This window comes from Limanda limanda, chromosome 11 (assembly GCF_963576545.1).
Source record: "Limanda limanda chromosome 11, fLimLim1.1, whole genome shotgun sequence".
Lineage (NCBI taxonomy): Eukaryota > Metazoa > Chordata > Actinopteri > Pleuronectiformes > Pleuronectidae > Limanda > Limanda limanda.
In genome coordinates this window covers 12,631,195-12,654,180 of record NC_083646.1, presented here as the reverse complement: position 1 = coordinate 12,654,180, position 22,986 = coordinate 12,631,195, and the positions used below count along the sequence as shown (strand labels likewise).

The following is a 22,986-nucleotide window of genomic DNA, read 5'->3' as shown; positions in this document are numbered from 1 at the left end:
ACTCTATCATGAATAATTAAACAGAATATTTAAGAGTAATTCATAAAACTTTCCTAATAAACATACCTACCAGGTTACTTGATTATGTTGATTTATATTGTGAAATGATCTCTCAATCTGTGATGTCTTCATCACAAATAAGATTAACTTGAAGAATTATACTATGGTCTACAGTAAAATGATTTGATAGAAATATAAAGTAGAAATATCAAACTATGGCTATGTGTTTAATTAAAGCAGTTGCAGGTTTCTCTATTGCATGTGGGGACTCAGGTCTCACAGGAACAGGAGGCCAATGAGGAAAACCAGAAAGGGCTTCATGAAAGCAGAGATCCCCTCGACACTCAGCGATGGAACTCCTGGATGAAAGAGGGATAGGAGATTTGAATTATTTATTTCAAAACATTGAAAAACCAGGAAGACACTTGCATACTTTGAACGGTGGCGCGTTTGATTTTCACAATTTTCTGGTTCAATTCACATGGAATATTTCTGTGTTTGTGCTTTTCTCTTCTCACTTGAAAGGGAAACATGTGTTTTCATACACTGTGCTTGTGTCATGACACTATTTGACTCAAATGACAATTGTGGAGTTTGCGATTGTTTAGTGTCACTGAAATCTGATTCAATTGCACCAGTTCAGTTCAGATCATTTATTCTTGTTCTGTTGTATGTTTGACATAAATGGTGTGCTGGGTGGTTACAGCTCATAGAAGGTCTAAATCAGTTTCCAGTGCCTTTATAATAAAGTTGTTTTTTTTGGGAACATGAAGTTAAAATTTTTAGGTTTAGGAATTTTAGTAGTAGTTTTAGCAAACCAGGTTTCCACAGTAGGTATTAAAAATCTAAAAACCATCTGAAGAATAGGTGAATTCAGAGCATTGTACACGTGTCCTCTTACCTGACTCGCTAGTGTTTTCTGTGTTCTGTGTTTCCTCCTGAGACCCAGTCGCTGCTCTTTGGAGAGCGACTCGCTGCTTGTCCCCAAGAGCTGCTAGTTGCTCAGGGGTCACCATGACAGCGTTGTCAGGACCCAGAGCCTCGAGCTGAGAAGCAGAGAGTCCCTGGAGGGAAAAACAGGAAGGGACACACACATCAGAGACTTAGGAAAAGTAGTTTAGGTAAACAACAACGTGTAATCACTCGCAAGTAATTTAAATGTAGCATTTAAATCTTATTCAAGTAAAACAAGTGTTATCAGCTAAATGTAATCAACAAAAGTAACAGTACTCACCTGTACTCACATGTCAAAAAGCGCCTGAGTAAGTATCATTCATGTACATTTAGCATAGTGTTATATAATAAAAGTAATACATTTATTGGTGTAGTGCTTTTCAAGGACACTCACATTTAGTCAAGGATTAAAGGAGAAACATTAAATGCATAAGTACTGGGTGTATGCAACATTTTTACTGATTTTGTCAATGTGGAGAAAAATATTTAATTATTTCTATTTCAGTTCAAATCCACTTGTGAATATGTCAAACAATGGCAATTGTAAATAAAGCAATAAAGTGCTTTACATTGAGGATGATAAAGAAAATCCCATAAATTAACAGTTTAAAATATTGGTCATACAATATAATAAAACAAGCATTTTAGTGGCAGGTTGCATTCATTCTGAATAGGGTAAAAAATTGTAAAAGAAGTCAACATGAAGTAAAATGGTCCATTAGTCCTTTATGCAAATACACTGTTCCTCCACTGCTGAATTTGTCTTTCAGCTGAATGTCGAGGGACAGACAGAAAAAAGTTCTTAAAAAAGTTACTTACAGCAAAGTTGTCAGCTGGTATGAGCGGGATGGAATTTTTACTGAAAAATGGACAAACAGATTCTTTCAAAGAAGCCAACTCAGTTCTGTCCAGCCCAGCTGAGGGAGAGAGAAGTGGAGGGTCAGTATTTTCACAGGCGGAGAAGTGGAGTACTGACTGAGTTTGGTTTCCTACAGAGAAAACACAGAGACACGGGAAATGACCTCACCCATGATGTTGCCCAAGTCAGACACACGTGCTTCATTCCAGGTGCTCGGCTCCCCGAACGCTGACACAGCAAGACTTTTCAACTGGCGTGCAACCGGATAGGGGCACCGACTCTCCCCCACTGAGCCGACAGCATCCCTGTGATTACACGAGTTTGAGATTATTCTCACTGTTGATTGTAAAATGTTAATTGCCGTAGAACTTTTTATTACTGATTAGCACTGCTTTGAATAAGACATTGAGACCAGAGATGAAAAATATGGGGGAGAGGCAACGACAATCTTGCATTGATAGTTGAGGTTAAAGCAACACTATAAAACTTCTGCTGAGAAATAGCGCCCTCTGCAGCCTAACGTGGTAAATAATTCTGGAGATTTTTATGTAGAGAAATAACAATACCTATGAACGTGTTGACTGCAAAGTTTTACGTTCAGGGTGAGGAGTTGGAATGAAAGCTACACCATTCTCCTGAATCCATTCTACATTAAAACACATTTTTAACATGCTATTTTTTTACTATAATTTTCCTGTTTTTTAAAATACCGTCTGTGCTCTGTAAACTATCAGTAGTGGTGGTACTTTCGTAAATTTTGAAAAGCAGGTGATATGTGTGTGTTCAGAATGTTGCACAAACTTGAAGGCTTCCTTGTCGAGCTGTTTGATCTCGCTCTGGTTGAGGCCACAGATGAACTGGTTCAGCATGACCATCTCTGCAGCTCCCAGCTCCTCGGCCGTCAGGTTGTTGTATTTAGCAACACCCATCCACACTGACTCCATCTATTGAGAGAGGTCCTCATGATTAGGCGACATCACAAGCGTCGTCAGTGTAACAGTCGTGAGAATACAAAGCTGTTTCTAGTTCACCTGCGACTCCATCCAGCCACAGTCAGTAATGTCCTCCATAGCGTCCAGAGAGAAGGAGAGCGTCTCCAGCTCTGTGTTCGAGAAGCCCCGGGTTAAACATCGCATCTGCATCACCACACTCTCATTCATCTGTGACACCGGGCCAAAGAACTGCAGACACACAAGAAAACACAAATTCAAACATTCAGCCTCCCCCTACCTTATATCAACAGACTCTCCGACCCAGTTCAGTCGGACAATGTTAATAACTGTTTATCTTCTAGTTCTTGGTCAAAAAATGAATTGGAGAGAATGTTTGGGATGCACTTTTCTATGTTTGCCAAAATGAATTATTGTTTTATTTACATTTTAGCTTTTGAATAGTACATTCTTTGTGTGTGGTTTTATCCAGGCAATTTAATTGTATAAAGAGATTGATGATGTTTCGCCACTTGCTCCGCTATCCAGTAATTAAAGCAATTAAATTAGTTGGAGTAGCAGTCGGGGGATGCATACATCATTACTAACATGGAGGAGGTGGGACTTATGCTCTACACTGCAGCCAGCCACAAGGGGGAGATCGAGAGACTTTGGCTTCACTTTTCGGCAAGTCATGTTATCCATCTCTATCTTCAGTTTATGGTTTTTGTGATTAAATAAATTGAACCATTCAACAGTTTGGGTCATTTAACATCCTTTACCTCAGTTGCTTTTTTTCTGAGAATGCTCAGTTGCTCTGCACTGTAGTCAGGTACGCGACCGAGTGTTTCTACTTTAGTGACGAAGGTTTCCTCTGTCAACTTGTCCATCTCTGCAGGCGTCCAAAAGACATTGCCCATTTCCAACGCCTCCACCAACAGAATAGTAGGTGTTTCTGTACCGTTCATGGGAGCTGAGAGAAACAGAACAGCAAAGAAACACAGAACATGTGAGAAATAGAATGGAATAGAATCATGCACGGGAAAAATCGACAACACACACAAGATGTCTCTTCCTCACCTGCCCTCTTTCTACGTTCTGAATTTGATGGTGGGGTGATGGTGAGATCAAATAATTTCTTTTTCAGAGCGCCTGAGACGGAGGGGAGACGTGACTTCAGAAAATAGAGAACGTCCTTCATCCAGGGCTAAAAAAGACGGGGGGGGGGGGCCATAAAGTTATCATGAAGAATACATGCATGAATAAAGACACAGAGAAGGAACTCCCATCTTAATTTTGAGTGACTGATGATTTATTGATGCGTCACACCTTATTGGGCAGAGCAGATGTGGCATTGTCGTCCAAAAAAAGGAGAGGGCCCAGTGCTTCCATAGTCTCTGCGGACCAATCAGATGGATCCCTGAAGAAGAAGAAACAAAATGCATCACACTTCCTCTATGTTTCTCTGTGGTAACTCTGGTGCCCATAGGGAGAACGTCCTACTTATAAGTCTGGATGAGCAGCTGTACTAGATCCGTTCTGTGGCGTTGAGGAATATGCAGGCAGGAGGCCATCTCCTGCAGGCTGGAGCGCGTGACATCGGGGTTCATGAGGCGCAGTTGGGAAGCAGACAGCTGACACACCAGCTCGCCCAGCCTGGACACATCGTCAGTGGTCAGTTCGGACAAATCCTCTGCCTGCGAATGTACAGAAAAACGTCTCAACCCACTGGACTCATTGTGTGATACTGGTGGTTGAATGTGTTTATGAAATGGCTTCACAATCAACACCATCAAGAGATTTGGGGCTGAAATGCTAAATTTCAGTCTCCACCACCATTGAAGCACTAAATGTATGCATCCCTGTGCGTACTTTGGACAGGCAGCGCAGCGCCCTCTTCAGGAGAGCAGGGCGAGACGAGGAGAGCCGAGGTAACGAGCTCATGTTGGCCACCTCCATCTTGTCGAGGAAGACAGGACACACCGAGTCAGGCAAGTCCTTCACTTTGGCAGGCCTGGGACAGGGGAAATTAGATCTCAGGCTGTGACACTTTATTGTAGGAAATCAGGAAAATCTAAACAAGACGGGAATTATGAAGAGCGTCTGCTTACGGCAGGTGAAGAAGCAGGAGCGTAGGAATGTCATTTAGCTCCTCCTCTGTGATGGTTGGGAAATAGTCAGCTCTCACTTTCTTCAAAGTCGCGAAAAGCTTTCGGGACGCACACATCGCCTAAAATCACATTTGTTATCATTAGGTTTTAATTCACAGATGACTGTATGTGTATATGTGAATATATGTATATATATGTGTATATATATACCTGCACTTTGGAGAGCCACTGTGGATTCTCAGTTATGGCCTGAGCCATGTCTAGTGAGTCTTTGTCCGCAACTGATCCAATCATCTTACAGGTCACACCCTGGAGGACTGAACGCAGGCTCCTGTTTCAGGCAATGATATGTAGAAAGTACGCATGTGAAGCCATAGCAGACAATTTACATACAGCAACAACAATATGCAGATAATGGAAAACAACTTATAATACACACTGTTTGTATTAAGTCTGTAGTAAACATGACTTTGATTAAGCTCCTTTTCTGTGATGTTAAAGATCCTGAAGAGAAACATTTCTCAATGTCACCTCTAGAGGTTCTTTTTTGGCCACTTTGTTTGTTGGTCGATTTGATTTGATTTTTCGCGGATCCAACCAAAGTAGCAGATGCACAAATTTGCTTCTCACTTTCTTTAACATTGCGAGATAGACATTTTCTTTTTTACATTTTCCCAAATCCTCCTGAGAATATTTTCTGGATTTTGATGGCAAAAAAAAAACCAGGGAGATTTAGGAAACCGATATAAATGAGTGTGTGAAATTTGTTGCAGCTTAATTGAATAACTACTGGCCATTCTAGTTAATTGTAAATAAAATCAAAGATATTTTAGAACCTCATGGATGCTACTGTCTCATTTAATGACCTATGAGATGAATCTCTTATATCTTACCAATAGTTTAACCGATTTTTGTCATGCATCTTGTTTGCCAGGTATGCTGCCTGAGGAGAAAACAATAAAAGAGGGAAACATCAGTTGTTTATGAATCTCATTACAGAATTAACATTGAAACCATATTCAACAAATAAATGATAAATTCATTGTTCATTATTAACACAAAAAGAGCATTCATCTGCAATACCTGTGACTGACTCCAGTTTCTTTTCTCCACTTGGTCCAAAAAAGTGCTGTTTGTTTTCCTCAGGACGTTTAGAGACAGAACGCGAAGCAAAGGGTCGGACAACTTCGACAACAGCTCCGAGGAATTCACATCTTTACGCAGCTACAGAGAAACATTGAACTCTTTCTGAGATTATGTTTACACTGTAAATGATATCACAGACAGCACAAATCATTTTTCACTCAAAATTATCTGTTGCTCTTCTTGGATTTAGTTTTTGAACATAATCTATCATTCTCTCGGGTTTGCTCGGTAGTTAGCCTCTCTTTCCCGCTTCCCTCTCCTCACTCACCCCCATCAGCATGGCCTTCAGCTGCCCCCTACTCATCCTCTTTGTGATGTTCCTCAGAGCATCTGGATCATCCAGCATCTCCCGGCCTCTGATTCGCTTGAGCATGCACCTCGGCAAACCTTCTACAACTGCCTGGAGGGTCATCAGCTCCTCAAGTGTAACCTCTTTACACTAAAGTCAAGCAGATTGAGACAAGTATCAGAGGAAAGGAAGAAGAAGTTGAGACGAGCTGCCAACCCTGCTGCTCACCTTGTTGCCGTCCTGTTTTGCTTTGAGCAGAGCCATCAGCTGGCTTTTTGACCATCGGACATTGGGTCCCATAGTTTTGAGGATGGCTTCGCGATCGCTGTCCGGGAGTTTGGACAGTTGTTTGGGAGACAACAAGGTAACGCTACTGCCCAGCTCATGTACTGACTGAACAGAGTTGGAATCTGACATCACAGTCTGGACAAGGCGCTTCCTCAGCTTCAGTTGGGAGGAAGTAAAACACAAAGCGTCAAACAAGAGAAGATTCAGGAAATGTGTAACTTCAGTCCCGGCAGATGAGGGACATGTGTGAAAGAATGAGCAGGTCATGTGATACCTTTCTGCTTGTAGGGTTGTTGCAGTTGTCCAGCTGAGAGAGGAGTTTCTTGCTGAGGTCAGGAGTCAGGTCTGGAGCATCGTAGTAGCAAGCCAGTGTGCCGAGCCTGTGGACGGTTTAAGGGATGAATGCATTTTTCTTTTATAATGAGTGAATGAATTTGGCGATGCTCTCTTTCTCTAGTTGGTACATCTAAGACTTTCCTTCCCCAAACAGAATCAATTACAGAACAAAGATCTGACATTTGTGTTACACAGTCAATATCAGTGATGCTGCTAGTCTATATAATACCACTATATATTCAATACAGTGATGCAGCAACATTTATAAATTTATATTAATTTGATTGGCCAGCAACATTCTATACAAATTTAAAAACATTTTATATTTGAACCAGCAGAAAAGATATATATAACCTACTATTACCACCAGTGATGTTATCTAAGTCACGTTCTAATTTTGTGCATCAGATACATATTCTGAATACTCTGATATTTGATCAAAATTTGTTATATTAGAAAATGTACGTCCAAATGCTAAACCACTCTGAAAATGCTGCTCAAAAAAATCAAATGAAATGTATCTTTTCATTGATTTGTTAACCTTTTAAGCCTGGCAGTTCAATATCCTTGCCAGTAGTAGGCGCTGCAGACCCCTACTTCCAGCATCAGGTTGCTGAGTATGAACAACTTAGACATTAGAGTATGTTCATCTGCTCTCGTCTGTTTCCTGAGGAAAGTACATGATAAGTGGAAATCTGAAAATCCCTAATTCCGTTTGAGCATGATGACTCATCTTTTGCAAACAAAGTGCTGATAAAAAAAAACATCTGTAATGCAGTAACATTCACACATCTGTGCAAGAATACACATACTTGTCTGTATGGTTCGCCAACTCCATACTTCCACCGTAGCACTCCTGAATCCTTTCCAGAAACTTCCTACTCAGGCTGGGTTTCATCTTGCTCATTCTGGTCAAGGTGGATGTGAATCGGTCCGACTTGAAAAATTCACACAGCTGGAGGAGAAAAAGCGAAAAGGTCACCAACCAACATGAAATCTTGTTATTTGGTACTTCCAGCTGGACAGGCTCTTCATCATCCTTGACACCTCACCATCTCTCTGGGAGAGGAGTCCACATCGTGCAGAGTTAGGCGGGAGAGGTAAGGCCCAAAGGTTTTCATCGCTTTCAAGTTCAGCCACTTCAGTGAACTATTGCAGCGTTCCATAGATTCTACAGAATAAATAATTGTTATTAAATAACAGGATTTTGCATTATAGAAGCTGCTTTTAGCTTTTATGGCTCGTACTCTTCTAGTTTTTCTCTTTTCTCTTATTAACATATGGTCACAGAAATTAGAGTATACATGAGAAAACAAATGTTTAAATAAATGCATAAATAAATGAATAAAAAATAAATGGAAAAATAAATGTAGATAAATTAATAATTAAATGGAGAAAATAATTATTAAAAATAAATAAATAAATGTAGAAATACAGGAGTTGCCTTTTTAATTACCAACTGAATTTATTTTCCATGTATTTATTTATCAAATGTTTTTTTCTAATGTCATTTTTTGTCCTTCATAGAATACTGTATAAATCAGTCCGTGTTACTGTTTTTTTTACTGCAGAGAGTGTTTACTTACCTGATTTTGACTCCCCTCCTGAGACAGATGGTGGCATCATGGTGCAGTTGAAGTAATTCTGAGTGATCTGCTCTTTTACCCATTTTACCACAGAACCTCTTTGATGGTCAGACATGGAATCGTGCATGTCCCGCATCATGTTCATGCTGGAACCAACAGAAGTTTTACAATGTTAAGAAAAGCGACAAGAGAGAGCAAAGAAGATCACTGTATCAAATCATACTCACATCTTCTCCATGTATTGAGCCTTTACTTCACGAGGAAGGTTCAGTCTTGAAGGAGGCATATCTTGCAGTGCAGGTTTGGCCGCCCACACCATTGCGTCGTACTCGCCTGGGTCCATGTTGTTTTCACCTGGCGTGGTCAGAGTCGTCCAGGACATGGGAGCCACAACGGCTTGCATGTAACATGCAGATGCTTCCTGTGGAGAGATGACAGGTATTATGACACTACCAGAGAGAAATGTTGATTTATTAATGGATAGTTTAGCTGTTGTTAAGATGTTGGCATTAGTGCACTGACAGAGGAGTTCCTCATCAGTCTGATCATTTGTTGAAGTCTGGTACAATTCCACATCTTGTTTGGCTAAAAGAAAAAGAGAGAAGAATCAACATGAATATTAACGAATAAAAAAGAATGACATAAAATGTTGAATATTAAGATCATAGTTTCATTCAGTGACTAACTTGTGACCCACATATTAAGAAAATAGGTTGCATGTTTCAACGATTGTTGTTTTGTGAGATTTAAGTGCAAAACCATGTGGGTGTATGTGGATGACTGGTGATGACTGGTGGTGTATTTGTGCGTCTTCACACCGTTTCATCTGAGTCAGCCATGTTGACCCGGCCGTTTTGGGCTTTGCTTGCGTCTTCTGTGGCTAATTTCAGAGCATCAAGAAACGTGAAAACGTTGGAACTGGACGAGTCCTCGCTCTTTTCCTCCACAGGCAAATCGCTGAGAGTAGAGACAGGAAGCAGGTGAGTGAAGCTGGCGCCAAAGATCATGAGCCATGTTTTATTTGTTTATTCATCTTGACATTTGATTATCCAGACAAATTCAAACAAGACTGCGCTGTTTTCCAGGAGCACTTTGCTTCCTTGTCATATAAGCATCCTTCTACCGTCTTCACGTGGAGCCGAGGGCCCTTGCTCTGCCGTGTCTTGACTTCACGTGTTCTCAACTTGAAGCGAATTAATCTCCTGCTAAGCTAAAACAAGTGTATTGGCTCAAATCATATCAGTTTGCTTTAAAAGCACGATTAGAGGAATACAACATATGAGAACAACTCATTGAAAACTCTCTTCAGGAAATCAACCGAACCCACAGTTGCCTGTAATTGAAAACAGGGCTCTGCTGAAACATCTGAGGCATCTGGTATCCTGTAACACAGCAACGTAGAACAGATAACACACGTCAGGAATGGAATGAATAATTCACATAGTTAGTGAGTCATGTGTAAACATGGCCCTCACATGCACAATGACACACACACTCACAAACACAGACACACACACGCACACACTCAACTAATTTCAAGTTTTCTCACCCATGTTCTGGCACTTCATCATCTGATTGAAAAAAGCAGAGCAGATAAGGTCAATTTGAAAATTCCTCATGGGAGTTTCTTTAGACTGCATCTCCTTCAAAAGACTCACCAGTTTTTGGGCCATGTTCTTGAAGTTAAGTTTTCCAGGCATCTTATTGTAAGGCTTTGCTGAGGACGTAATGTTCAAACACAAAACATGTAAATAACATGGATGCTAATTATAAATGGACAATAACTTTGTGTGAGGGCGCTGCTGCTCACCTGAGGCTGCACAGGCTACAGCAAGTAGCAGGAGAAATGTTCCTCCTTTTGAGGCCATGGTGAGAGGTCCTCCCTGCCTGTCTGTTGAATATGTTTGAAACTGTCCATCACATTTATAAGTGAGTTTCTCCCAGGTTTGTTCAATATTTCTTTGTGGGTTTTATTTAAAAGGTGTCATGATTTTGTAATCAAGTCTCCAGATGTTATGGAACCTGTCTCCATGTGAACACGTTTCTGCCATCCACCCTTCCTCTAAGGACCTGTGATCATATCGCCCAAGTTACCATTCGTGTTACCCATGCGATGGGAGACTCTGGGGACCTGCATCCTGTGACAAACAGGTCTGAAGATGTACACGATGTACCAGGGAACAACATTTTGTTAACTTCCCAGAAAAAAACAGCTTTGATTTACATATGCCTTCAATCATTTGCATGTGGGTCATGTCTAACCATCGAGTTAATTTGCTTTCTAATAATTTGACTTCCCATTTAAATGTGCCTGATGATAAAAAATATTAGACCTTTAATGACCTCTTTAAGTTATATATATATATTATCCTAAGACCATTTATCTCTTTTAAAGTGTGACAAGATTTTAATGCATAATTATAAAAATATATATTTTCTGATTGTATAATACATTAAAAAACATCACAGGGATCATCACTAATGAAAAACAATAAATCAACATTAAAAATATATATGAAAACATACAAAATGCACATACATAGCCCAGTGTATGTATCTTCTATGTACGTCATGAAATAGTTTCAAGAAGAATTGCACATCACAAAGACTGAAAAGGAAAACAAATAATTTTCTGAATCATGGGATAGTTGGGTTTTACTCACAGAATCTGCGTCCGGTCCCTGGTAGATGTAAACAACAAACAATTTAACGTATTAATAAAATTGGATACAGATGAGTGGAGGATGCACGTCCTCTTCCTTTGCCTCTCTGTCACGTCTGATGAGAGCTGGGTGGTTATTTGACCTCTACTTACTCAAAGCAGGTGCAAGGTGTATCATGACAATGTGTTTGTGTGCTTGTTAGAGAGAGAGAGAGAGAGAGAGAGAGAGAGAGAGAGAGAGAGAGAGAGAGAGAGATTTAATTGACGCATTCTCATGTGAACCATGAAATGAACATAGCATTGTTAAACAAAGATGAGTTAAAGCTTAAAAAGTTAAAGCTTAAAAACTCTCCTCATATGTATAACTGTGACTTTTACTCTAATGTTTTAATTTAACCGATGCAGACTTGAATCTGAAACAATGATGCACAAACAAAGAGCATAGCTTGTGGATGAGGTTGCAAATCAGGACGCAATGCTCATTCCTCGGTATCATATTCCTATTCAAATGAAGTGCAAACAGGATTACACAACCAAAACAACAAACAAAGGTGACCACAGAGAACATCTTTATTTACATACAGAGGACGCTGGTAACTCACAACAACAGCTTCTGAACAACGAGTGGTAATGAATGTTCAGGTAATGGATGTTACTGAAAAATACACTAAGGCGATCACTTCTCTGTAGGAAAACAAAGTAGATTAAACTCATACAAAAAACAGAAATGAACTAAATTGCCTCTTCTTCTAATGTGAAATAAAAAAAACTATAACAAAAGAAATATCACACCTGACCATTGATATATATAAAAATGAAAGTGTTTTATCGTCAAATACCAAAGAGATGTGACTTTAATACGTAGAGTAATAATACGTTTAATAAGTGTCAACCTACTCCGCCCCTCACACGCGGTGTGGACCCTGTAGTTGAGTGGACACTGCCCATATCAGACGAATGCAGATCACAGTATGTGAACTTCAGTACACAATGAACTCTTTGACATGTCCCTATGTAATCGCGTGTGTCTGATGTGACAAACAGTGTGTAATACCCACAGGACATCCTCCTCCTCATTAGATTTTAATCACACTCATTAGGAAAGGCCATGGAAGCTACTGTATATCTCGCTGGATCCTGCATGTGTGACAGAAATCTAAAAGGCTATCAACCAAACAGTTTTGTAGACAGACACAAACTGATTAACATCTGTTCATTGGAGTTCCTATTTGTGTCGCTCAGGACAGAGAGAGAGCCAAAGGAGAAGGTAGCGGCTCCACGACTGTCGGGTGTTTTAGTCCATGATGCTGTTTCCCTCCATTTTGAAGCTGACATTAGAGCAAAGGTTTGGATTGTTGAAGTGATCTGAAAAAGATCAGACACTGGTTAGTGGCTGAGATTATGCTTGTGCTTGAATGTTGACAGTATTGCTTGCACGAATCCCCATTAGTTATTATCTCAGGGTCCATTTAAAGAAATACTATGAACACTTTTCACCTTAAAATAGCAGCTTCAAAATTAGTTTGATGGTTCAATGAGTTGGACCAGGGAGAATGGTGCCTCCTTCATCACCACTACTTATCCTGAATGCCTGTTCTTGCTCTATGTAACTTTGGTGAGTGGGCACAACATCTTGAGAGAAGTGAATAGCTGATTGATAGTTGCAGGTTAAATTGCTAGAATCAGGCCCAGCAAGTTTCAGGAGTAATGCTGAACCGTAGACCAGGTAAGAAGAGGAAATATCAAGAATTCTATTTTTCTATACTTTCCAAACATTTGTCACGTGCTCTGTGTGAGTGTGGCCACCAAAACTCACCTGCAGCAAACTCCCGGATGTCAGCGGGTCTCTTAAGAAACACATTTCTGTGAGGAGGACATCAAATACACAAACTGAGTCCTTTGAGCAAATCCCAATGTTGACATTAAAAGGTGATGAACTGCACAATCTCCTCATACTGATGCTGAAAGATCTGAACCTACAGAGGCAGTTTTGACTTTGTGGAGGCTTCAACTTCATTTCTGACTGCAAGAGTTAAACTGTTTGTATATGGCAGGTTTCATTAGTGAAGAACAATAGTTGTATTCATATTTTGTGTAAAATCTCCCTTCAAAAGTAGTGAGGTGTCTATGTTGCACATTAAAAAACAGGTCACAACAGGCTTATAAAACTGTTCAATTCTTCTTCCCATTCTTTTGGATGTTCCTGTTGTGTACTAGTCCTTTAAATATTGTTTTTTATTTTCTGCTAGTCTTTTTTCTAGCATTGTTTTTTTTCTTCTTTTATTTTATTGGGGTTGGTCTTGTTGTTTAAACTTCTTTTAATTCTTGTTCATTTTATAGTTTTTATTTATCACGATAGTTTGGAAATTTTATATTTTTCCTCTATACAATGTTTGGGTTGGTATTGTAGTTGTTTCTCTAATTTGGTGTTTGTCATTGATTATTTCTTCTGTGTGACATCTGTAGCTTTTTGAAATTGAAATGATCTTTGCCATGAGCACAGTTCATCACATGGAGCAGAGCCATCTTCTCACCTGAGGAACTCTGCCACCAACACCTCCACCTCCGGGTGCGACCTCAGGTACTTCTCATTCTCGATTCTCGTCTTGATCTGGAAAAGGAAGTAATAACGCATTCCCTGAAGCAGTATTACAAACAAACAACATTTCCAATCCAGCAGCTGCAGTTATTGATTCGGACATGAAACACACGAGCCTCTCTAGTGTTGTGAAGTCACCTTGAACTGTCGCAGTTTCTCCTGCTGCTCAGGACTCAGAAAACCGACTTCCAGTTTCGTCAAACCTCCTTCTTCAGCCATCACTTCTCTCCAGATTGAACTGGTTTAAATGTTTGCATGTCCGCTGGGAGCCATTTTACCAGTTAAGGGCTAGAGCAAATCGTGGCAGCGGCAGCTCGTATAGGCACTTCCGGTGTCTTTGTTGCCACGATACCTAAAGGAAGCTGCCTATGTTGCTACACTGTTTAAAAACAGCTGCCTTTGTTGCCACAAGTGTTAGGAGGGGGGGGGGGGGGGGGGCAGTTGTGATAGTTGCCACACTGTTTTGGGGCAATTGTCACAGTTGTCACAACTTGATACTAATTCATATATCGTATATACGTATAAATCACACGGATTTATATGTATTCACAAACAGTGGCAGCTGCCTCAGATCGCTGCAGCTGCCTCTACACATCAGTGGCAGTTTCTGTTGCCACCGGTAGTGCCTCTACGAGCTGCCGCTGCCACGATGCGAGCTGCTGTCTCTCCGTTTTTCACCACCACCTGCTGATGACAGTGTTTGTGCGCTTATCAACAACCGTTACCATAGAAACGAGTTCAGGCAGTGGACAGCTGCGTCCTCTAAGGGGCAGCACATCCCAACATAAGATAAATTAAGATAAGTTAACATGAGATAATCCTTTATTGGTCCCACAATTGGGGAATTTACAATATTACAGCAGCAAGAGTCAAAAATAGGCATCAGTAAGTAAGTTAGTAACATGCAATATTTAAATGTAAGGGTAATAATAGGTAAGTGTAAGCAAATATACAAAATATAGACAAATATGAATGGAAAGACAGAATGAATATAGCATAGTTAAACCAAAGTTAAAGTTCAGTCCATGATTGGTCCATAATAGTGCCTGAAGTTCTACTGGGAGCACAGCTGGTTGACAGACTTACTGCTGCAGGAAGTAAGACTGTTAAAAAGGAAATCACTAAAACATGTACTACTGCGTATACTGCTGCTGCTGCTGCTGCTGCTGCTGCTGCTGCAACATAGATGGGCAGTAGTGGTGGTTCTGTGAAGAAAGATAAGCTACTAAGCTTCATAATATAAAATTATACAAACAGCTATATTTTTTTATCTTGTTTGCACAAGTTAATAAAATGTAAACAACTTTATTAACCCAACATCGACATAGTAGAGGCATGATTGGCATATGCTCAGAACACCACAGGCGTACGTTGATTTATTGCTTTTAAGAGCAATGACAATTTGATAATGCGACAGTCAGTCAGTAGCATATGTAAGCTAAGAATCCCACAACCTTCTCAAGAGTACAGCTTTTGGACTATTCAATAACATTTTGAGATAATAAAAGAAAAGTGAACCAATGTGGTTTAAAGAAAGAGTAAACCATTGTGGTGTATTTGATACACAAATCACATTTCATATATGGCTACATAATTTTGTATCAATGGTGTAGCCCTTACTGGAAGCTGGTTGACTGGAAAACTGTTTATATTGTGGCTGAAACCCATCAAATCTCAGTCTAAAAGGCAGGAAAGCAACAGGTTTGTAAAGAATTTGTGGAAACTGAGAGGGCAGGGTGTGAGCGAGATAAATGACAAACCTTTAAAAAAATATATTCAGGCATAAATGCAAGGCTTTACAGCTATTAGACTTGCCTCCGACACATTTCAGGAGGCAACAGGAACAGGAGTTAAAATACTGCTCTTATATGACAAATACAAAAAAACATATTTTCAGAGGTATTTTAGGCATGAGAGAGTTTGAGAGAAAGAGCCGCGGACTTTACAAGCCGAGAACCACAACAATTGTAAGTTTACTGTCCTTAAGTCATCTGTGACACTAGTTCTGAGGTTAAAAACACCAATCCAGCATGACAAAATGTTCTAGATTGTTTTGAGTGGCATCATATCCTCTGGGTCAAGAAATACATTGTGTTGTTGAAGTGAACAGCCTCTGCTCTTTCCCTCAGCCTTAGCTCTTCCTCAATTTCTCCTTCCCCTTTGTCTGCTTCACCAGATGAGGGCTGATCGTAACACGGAGGGCTAAAGGTCACCAGGGCCTGTCCTTCTGGGGCGGCTGGTGTGGTGGGTGGAGGTTGAGACGAGTCATCTGACTGGACGGGGACGCTCAAACAGTGGAGTTTAGACATGAGTCTGTCCTTGTGTCTGAAATGAGAAACGAGACAAGTGACGTCTCATTTAAGACGTATATTCGTCATACATATATAGAGCGAATTCTAATTTTGGATTCAAGTTGGATTCACACCAGCCAAGCGCAATAACCGGGTGCACATTAATCAGCAGATGTGTCACTACCTGAACATGAAGGCAGCCAGAATGATTGACATGAGGAGAAATGAACCACAGATCCACAGGACGTGATGCGACACCTCCACTCCACCAACCACTGGTCCGGGATCTGCAGTGAAGACGGTGAGAAATCGTAAGGGATCAGAACAACATCCATGCAAGTGGCTGTGTGTGTGTGTGTGTGTGTGTGTGTGTGTGTGTGTGTGTGTGTGTGTGTGTGTGTGTGTGTGTGTGTGTGTGTGTGTGTGTGTAATAGGTGTGTTGAGCCATGTATCCTGTGGCACGTTTCGTTATTGAGCCTCACTTATCATGATGACATGGCTTCCTGTTAGAGCCGAGAGGGCCGGGGGGGCGTTTTCAGCACTGAAAACATTTAAAGTCTCAATCCAGCAGCTTATATCCCCCCTATAACCCGTCCTTGTTCCTGAAAATTACATATTTAAAAGGTTTTGTCGTGAAGGATTTCCCCTAATGGCCAAAAAATTGCTTGGATGTACCTTCTCGCCTTCCTTCCTCATTTTGTGACTGGGATCTATTAATATGCTAATATGTCCTGTTCCCTGACATATGTTGAAAGTTCAGCAATATTATTTTGAGCACTTTAAAGTGTAAGTGTGTGTGTGTGTTGCGGTGTGTGTGTGTGTGTGTGTGCGCGTGTGTGCGGCTGAGAGAGTTGTGTCTCAATTTGTGTGTGCATAATCAGATTTTTAAATGTGTAAAGGAATATGTGCTGAAATTTGAAAATGCAATCTGGAAATGTGTATTCAATCCATCAATGTCCATCCACACATTCACAGATCCATGCAAACATTTGCAGATTTGTCTACATGTGTACAAATGTCAATACAATTGCAAATCTCATTGCACATTTACAGATTTTGTACGTGTTAATATCCCTCTCTCTCTCACGCACACACGCACACGCACACACACACACACACACACGCACACACACACACAAACACACACACACCATTGGGTGTGACGTCCTCTGCAGCAGATCCTTCCTCTATAGATTCTGGGAACTGTCGATTAAAGAAACAGACAGAAGAGACAATGTGAGTTTCTGCAGGAAAATAAAACAAGATAAAGTACAAATCCTTTCCTCACAGATCAATGACACACTCTTCAGACTCTTACCATCGTGGCCATCAGATCATCACTGAGTTCATAAGCTGAGGAGATAAAACAATTTTGACATAAATCAGAAAAGCTACTATCAAGTTTCAGAGGGCTGTAGATACACATTTTGGCAATTAGGCTCATTTGCCTTTTTGCTGTGAGAAGCAACTTCAATGTCTCAATAATCATGTCTAATCATTTCAATAATTCAAATAATGGAATTCACAATAAATGTGCAGCTAGACAATGAGTAAATGAGTTTAGCTTAGCATGAAGACTGAAAAAACAAGGTCTCCTTTTGTCCCAAAGATAACATATAAAATCCACTAACCAGCACCTCTTTAAAGTTAGTGTAAAGAGTGTTGTTGAATATTTTAGAATTGATCCATCAAACTTGAGAAATAAAAAGATCAAACATTTTTCCTAAAAGAGATTTTGTTTTCATTTTATTTAGGTGTAAACTTCCGAAACAGAGTGAACGGATTCAAATAGGAAAAGAAACACATCTTTAAAACTCTGCATGTGTGAGTGGATGATTTCATGCTCAGTTTTTCCAGGAAGGAAACAGGAGCTCTGCTTCCTCAGGTTGTCATGACTACTTTTGTCTGTGTCCAGGGTGGATTATGAATGGCTTGAGTGCTTGTCGATAAAGTTCCAGGTCAATTTATATCACGTTCATGTCTTAAACCAACTGGGACGTTTCTTGGCTGTTGGCTCTGGGCAATTAGCTATAGTAACTTTAGTTTTCTACTGATAACGGTGACACCGACACATAATACTTTTGAAGTAGCGTTATACTATATATATTTACCTGTCCAGCTGCTGACGTTGACAGGGGAACTCCAGTTGCTCCAGAGGCCTTCATATTCTTCCTTAGTCCTGAGCTGAATCAGGTATTTAACACCAGGCATCACATCAGTGATGGTGTGGGAGCGCAAGTTCGTAATCATTTTTATCTGCATAAACACAGACACAGGAAACCAGGAAAATATACATTACTGTGACGTTAACCGAATTACAGCGGAGTAACTTTTTCAGGTCAGTGAGAATGTCAGCTGTGAACAGTAACACACATCAACTGTGAATGTTTGGTGAAACAGCCAATTTACATGCTGATTGACTGAAGGAGATCCTGTCTCGTAACGTGCTGGTGTGGCCTACGGCTATGTTCTGCTCATCATGTATGAGTAACAGCTTTATTATCGAGCCATGGAGTCCAGGAATTGTACGGTCCATGTTGCTAGCTCTGTACCAACGACACGTTACAATGGTTCACATGTTCAAATAGAATAACCACATTGCCGCAACTAAAAGTTTCAGTCTACCATTTGTTTTTTTCCAGATTCATGAAATCAAATCTGTTAATCTGTTGGTCTTACTGAACACTTGTGCCAAATTTTTGTGAGATCAAAGTGATCTTTGACCTTTGAACAAAATCAAATCAGTTCATCTCTGAGTCTAACTGAATGTCTGCACCAAATTTAAAGAGATTTCATCCTTCACAAGAATGGAAAGGACGCACCAACATACTCACAGACAAGATAAAAGCATAATGCCTTGCCAGTACAGAGGCATAAAACTCTGTCAGTCGCTCCGCCACCACCCACCTGCTCATGATGATTCGAGGACTCCAGCGGTTGATATTTTATCTCATAGATTAGTGTATAATATCTGTCTTGAGTCTTCCAGGATGTGGAAAAATTCCAGTTGACCTTTATCCATGTCTCATGTCCCTCCACCTGTGTGACTGTGATGTCTGATGGGGGGTCCGGCTTCACTGTGAAGGCAGGAGGTAAAACAGTGAGAGTAGCTTCACAGAGCTTTTAGAACTTTAGCACCAAGCTGACATGGACACGCTCGCTTACAAATGTTCAGAGGTGTGAAGTGCAGCGGGGCGCTGGTGGCATTGCCTGCGACGCTTGTAACGCAGAGATAGGCCATGTGAAACGTCCTCAGCTCGTCCTCATTGAAGTCCACAGCGCACCAGTACCGGGAGAAACGAGATGAGTATGAGCACTGGTAATGAAGGAATGCGCCTGTTGGTCTGCTAGAAGGTGGAAGGGAAGACACTTATAATGATGATATAACTTACACTTAATAAAACACTTTTCACAGTAGTTCCACTCTTTCAAATTATTTAATTTTTGATCTAAAATCAGCAAATTCTCAAATTTGTCATTTCTGACAGGAAACCGATAACCCACAACACGGTTTCAGAGAACATTATCAAAAGTCACATTAACTGTACATATTCTATATACTCTCTGTATCGGTTTGGAAACCACAAACATACCTGATGCCTTCACCAACAACTCTTTCAAGTAATAACATCTGCAAAGGAGGTGATGTTTTCATTGCTGTTTGTCTTTCTCTGTCCAGGACTACGCAAAAACTACCAAACTGATTTCCATGAAATTGTGTAAAGGGGTGGGGTGAGACCCAAGGAAGCACATCCTAACTTTTGGAAAATATTTGATAGAGGGAGTGGCACTAGGATTTTGTTTTTCCACGTTTATCACATTTTGGTGAATTTCTATTGTATGCGTGTCCTCACCTTTTATTCAGCATGAGGGAACAGTTCATGTGTCTGCTCACAGGCCTCTGTGGCGTCCACTCACAGCGGATCTTACTGCTTGGGGACTTCTTGTAGCAGGACAGCCTGGGACTCTCAGGAGGATCTGACAGGACATTAATACAATCTGTCATATGTTGCCTTTAGAAGGAGAAGCAAACTTTGGTCCACTATTATCCAAGAGCCGAATGTGAGGATTGTGCCAAAACACAAATCCTCACATTTGAGAGGATGTGACAAGGGTTTATTTGCAGTGTCAGACCTGGGATTTTTCTAAATCAGCCAATTATATGTCCAACAACCATGCATAATTCCTGATTCAGTAAGTCGTTCATTCCTTGTTTACTGTTAGTGCTAGAGCTTTGATTGAGCTTTTTCATGCACACTGTTTCTTCAAAAAAGTAAGAAAACAAAAATGTTCTTAAAGACTAATGACGGGACAGTGGCGCTTCAGGGGCCAATTCGATTTCAGCTGGGGGGCAATGCGTCCCCTTGCCCAAACCCTGGATCCGCCCCTAAAAGTGCCTCGTTTAAGCCTGATAAATAAATAAAAATGTTGATTATTTTTCTGTAAACAGGCCTTTTTCTTTGCAGACATTACATAAGTCAGGGTTTCATTCGAAGTCTCTGTGCCCACTGATCACAATGTTTGGCCCTTTTTACCACCAATGTTAAACCTTGATTTGATTTATCAGTTAAAACATGACAGAACAGTTGTTTCCTTTTTCTCAAATCAAAGTGACACATCACCTCTAACTTTACTCCTCCATTATTCGGACTCACCTTCAACAACTACCCTAAAGGAGAACTTCTCTCTTCCTCTGTGATGACAGCTGTACCTCCCAGAGTCCGTCTCTCTCACTGAGAACAGAGACAGAGTCGATCCTCTCTTCTCAAATGTGATTTCTCTCCCCTCTTGCTTCCCCGTCCCCACTGTCTTCCCATTCAACTTCCACTGGGGCCGTGATTTTGTGCCTCTTGTTACCCTGCTCCCGTTCTCCCCTTCCTCCTCCTCCTCTTCCCAGTAATCTCCCTCTTCATCCGACTCTACCTCCGAGTTGGATTGCCCCCTCAGCAGCCCACCCACGCTGGTCGGTTGGGTCACGTGAGTAGTGGGAGAAGCTGTGTTTGCTGTATCTCTGTCTCTGGGGCCTCTGGTTTCTGTCGTCACAGTACTGACTTCTGCCTCAGGGCTGATGTGCTGTTCTTCCTTTAGGGAACTCTCCTGTTTGCTGTATATAATGTTTCCAGTGGTTGTGGGTGCTACTGAAGAACTCGATCTCCTGTTGGCGTTTGGGCTGTTTCTGGCAATGTTGACCTTTACTCCATCCACCGTTACATGACCTTTGCAGGTGAGAACCAGGTTACTGCCCGAGGATAAAACCGACACACCTGGTGGGGGGTCTGCAGTGAAAAACAAATGAGAAAAACATTTTAAAGAATTAATAAAGAAAAAAGTCTGTGTGAGCAATCTTTAATCGTGCATCCAAGTCTATTTTGAGTTATGCCTTGAGTATTGCTATAGTCACAGTTGACAAGATACAGCACATAAGATGCAACAACAATGTATATCCACCTCCTTTTGAACTTCCCCTTTTAATTTGTGGGTCCTCTTCCCCATTTCTTTTTCTCAAACTCGCACCTCTTTGGGTCAACCCTCACTTCATATTTACGATTTCTGATATTTACAGTGTTCTTATGTGCTCAGAACTTTCACAGCCAATTACGACGTGAGCTGTATTTGTGTATCTTCCTGTTTCCTGGAAGTCCATTGCCCTTAGTCCGAACTGTTTCCCCCCCTCCCCTCCTCGGTGTCCTCCAGTTCTCTGGCTTGTCCCTGGGGAAACTTACATGTTATCTGCAGAGTGTGGAATGCTTTTACGTTCAATGTCCTTTCACAAACTTTTTTCCTAAATAATGTCAGTGATTTAAGTTCAGGATTTGTTTTACATCAAATGAGGAGAAGTTGCCTCAAATCCACACAACCCCCTCCTACAGGTTTGTACAACAAACATGACCAAGGTTAAAAACACATTTAAACTTGAATCTGATTGGTAAGTAAAGAGTAAAGTGAACAAAGAGAGCAGCTATTTCAATTAGAAAAAGTCTGTTCATTCTTGTCATAATAACGTTAATAATATTAATGACTTATCTTTCTTGTAGAGCACTTTGTAACTGCTGCTGTAACAATTAAGTAATATAATAATAATACATTTTCATATTTTTAGAGGACTTTGTAACTGCTGCTATAACAATTAAGAAATGTAATATTTATACTACTACTACTACTACTACTGCTAATACTACTACTAATAATAACAACACTATCTGATTTGTTAGGTTAAACCTAGATCTCTTTAAATGTCAGGTTCAGTTAAAAATCATTGAATCTCTCCCTGTGGACAAGACCAAACTAAGACGCTTTAACATCTGTTCTTTAAAAAATCAAAACAGGAACTGAGTGACTCAAAACGATCCATATCTGTAAAGTGTGTTTCTGACTGGACTTCACAGTCAGAAACAAACAAGGGCAAGAAGAAATGAAGAAAGAAGAAAACAAGTCCACGTCGGATCTCACCTCTCCTGGGACAGCTGCCTTCGAAAATGCCGCGGACCAGCGAGGAGCAAAGAGCGAGCAGAACAGGGAGAAAGATCCGCATTGTCGTGCACGCGTCTCCCTTCGCCGAGTCGTCACACCATCACCCAGGATTCACGCAAACGGCAACAGCTGGAGAAAGTCGTGTCTGTGAACCAGCTTCATCCAAACTCGTGTCAGTCCAACAACAGACAGCCCTCCACCACACACATGATAGTGAAGAACAGTTGGCAGCTTCCTCTATGATCCCTCAGACCCGTTATTGTGAAATCCCACAGAGACGCAGAAGAAATCCCCCCTCAGACAAATTTAACATACTCAGTCCGTGTCTACATTTGTATTTAAATAATCCTGATATTATCCACACGAGGCACAATTCAAATTGACTGCAGCTTTTATTTCATTATTTTATTATTTTATTTTATTCAAAGGTAATTAAACTGCTTTTGGATTTGCACACTGCTCAAA

General features: G+C 40.6%; 3 protein-coding genes across 4 annotated transcripts; all 3 read right to left on the bottom strand.

Moving 5' to 3' along the window:
- Nucleotides 1–276: 276 nt before the first annotated feature.
- otoa (otoancorin) lies at nucleotides 277–10,635 on the bottom strand. The gene is made up of 28 exons (XM_061081807.1): nucleotides 10,593–10,635; nucleotides 10,157–10,215; nucleotides 10,048–10,069; nucleotides 9,826–9,880; nucleotides 9,317–9,455; nucleotides 9,021–9,083; nucleotides 8,726–8,919; nucleotides 8,499–8,644; nucleotides 7,965–8,083; nucleotides 7,725–7,867; nucleotides 6,851–6,956; nucleotides 6,517–6,732; nucleotides 6,268–6,438; nucleotides 5,937–6,077; nucleotides 5,747–5,796; nucleotides 5,064–5,184; nucleotides 4,854–4,972; nucleotides 4,615–4,756; nucleotides 4,246–4,433; nucleotides 4,072–4,162; nucleotides 3,805–3,949; nucleotides 3,525–3,715; nucleotides 2,845–2,994; nucleotides 2,615–2,757; nucleotides 1,982–2,118; nucleotides 1,774–1,871; nucleotides 902–1,064; nucleotides 277–359 (listed from the first exon to the last, which is right to left on the bottom strand). Exons 1-28 carry the CDS (start codon nucleotides 10,633–10,635, stop codon nucleotides 277–279), a joined length of 3,438 nt encoding a protein of 1,145 aa, XP_060937790.1.
- Nucleotides 10,636–11,712: 1,077 nt separating this feature from the next.
- Nucleotides 11,713–14,058, bottom strand: LOC133014323 (RIIa domain-containing protein 1). The gene is made up of 4 exons (XM_061081527.1): nucleotides 13,898–14,058; nucleotides 13,695–13,771; nucleotides 12,977–13,023; nucleotides 11,713–12,525 (listed from the first exon to the last, which is right to left on the bottom strand). The coding sequence occupies exons 1-4, from the start codon at nucleotides 13,976–13,978 to the stop codon at nucleotides 12,455–12,457; spliced, it is 276 nt and encodes a 91-aa protein (XP_060937510.1). The 5' UTR covers nucleotides 13,979–14,058; the 3' UTR covers nucleotides 11,713–12,454.
- A 505-nt stretch (nucleotides 14,059–14,563) lies between these two features.
- Nucleotides 14,564–22,764, bottom strand: il6r (interleukin 6 receptor). Of its 2 annotated transcripts, none has more exons than XM_061080539.1 (10): nucleotides 22,501–22,764; nucleotides 20,706–21,326; nucleotides 19,905–20,028; nucleotides 19,216–19,397; nucleotides 18,958–19,127; nucleotides 18,162–18,306; nucleotides 17,369–17,403; nucleotides 17,202–17,253; nucleotides 16,235–16,337; nucleotides 14,564–16,084 (listed from the first exon to the last, which is right to left on the bottom strand). In XM_061080539.1, exons 1-10 carry the CDS (start codon nucleotides 22,580–22,582, stop codon nucleotides 15,823–15,825), a joined length of 1,776 nt encoding a protein of 591 aa, XP_060936522.1. In that variant the 5' UTR covers nucleotides 22,583–22,764; the 3' UTR covers nucleotides 14,564–15,822. The 2 variants fall into 2 exon arrangements, with proteins under 2 accessions (XP_060936522.1, XP_060936523.1); XM_061080540.1 differs by having other exon boundaries at nucleotides 19,216–19,394.
- Between the last annotated feature and the right edge of the window lie 222 nt (nucleotides 22,765–22,986).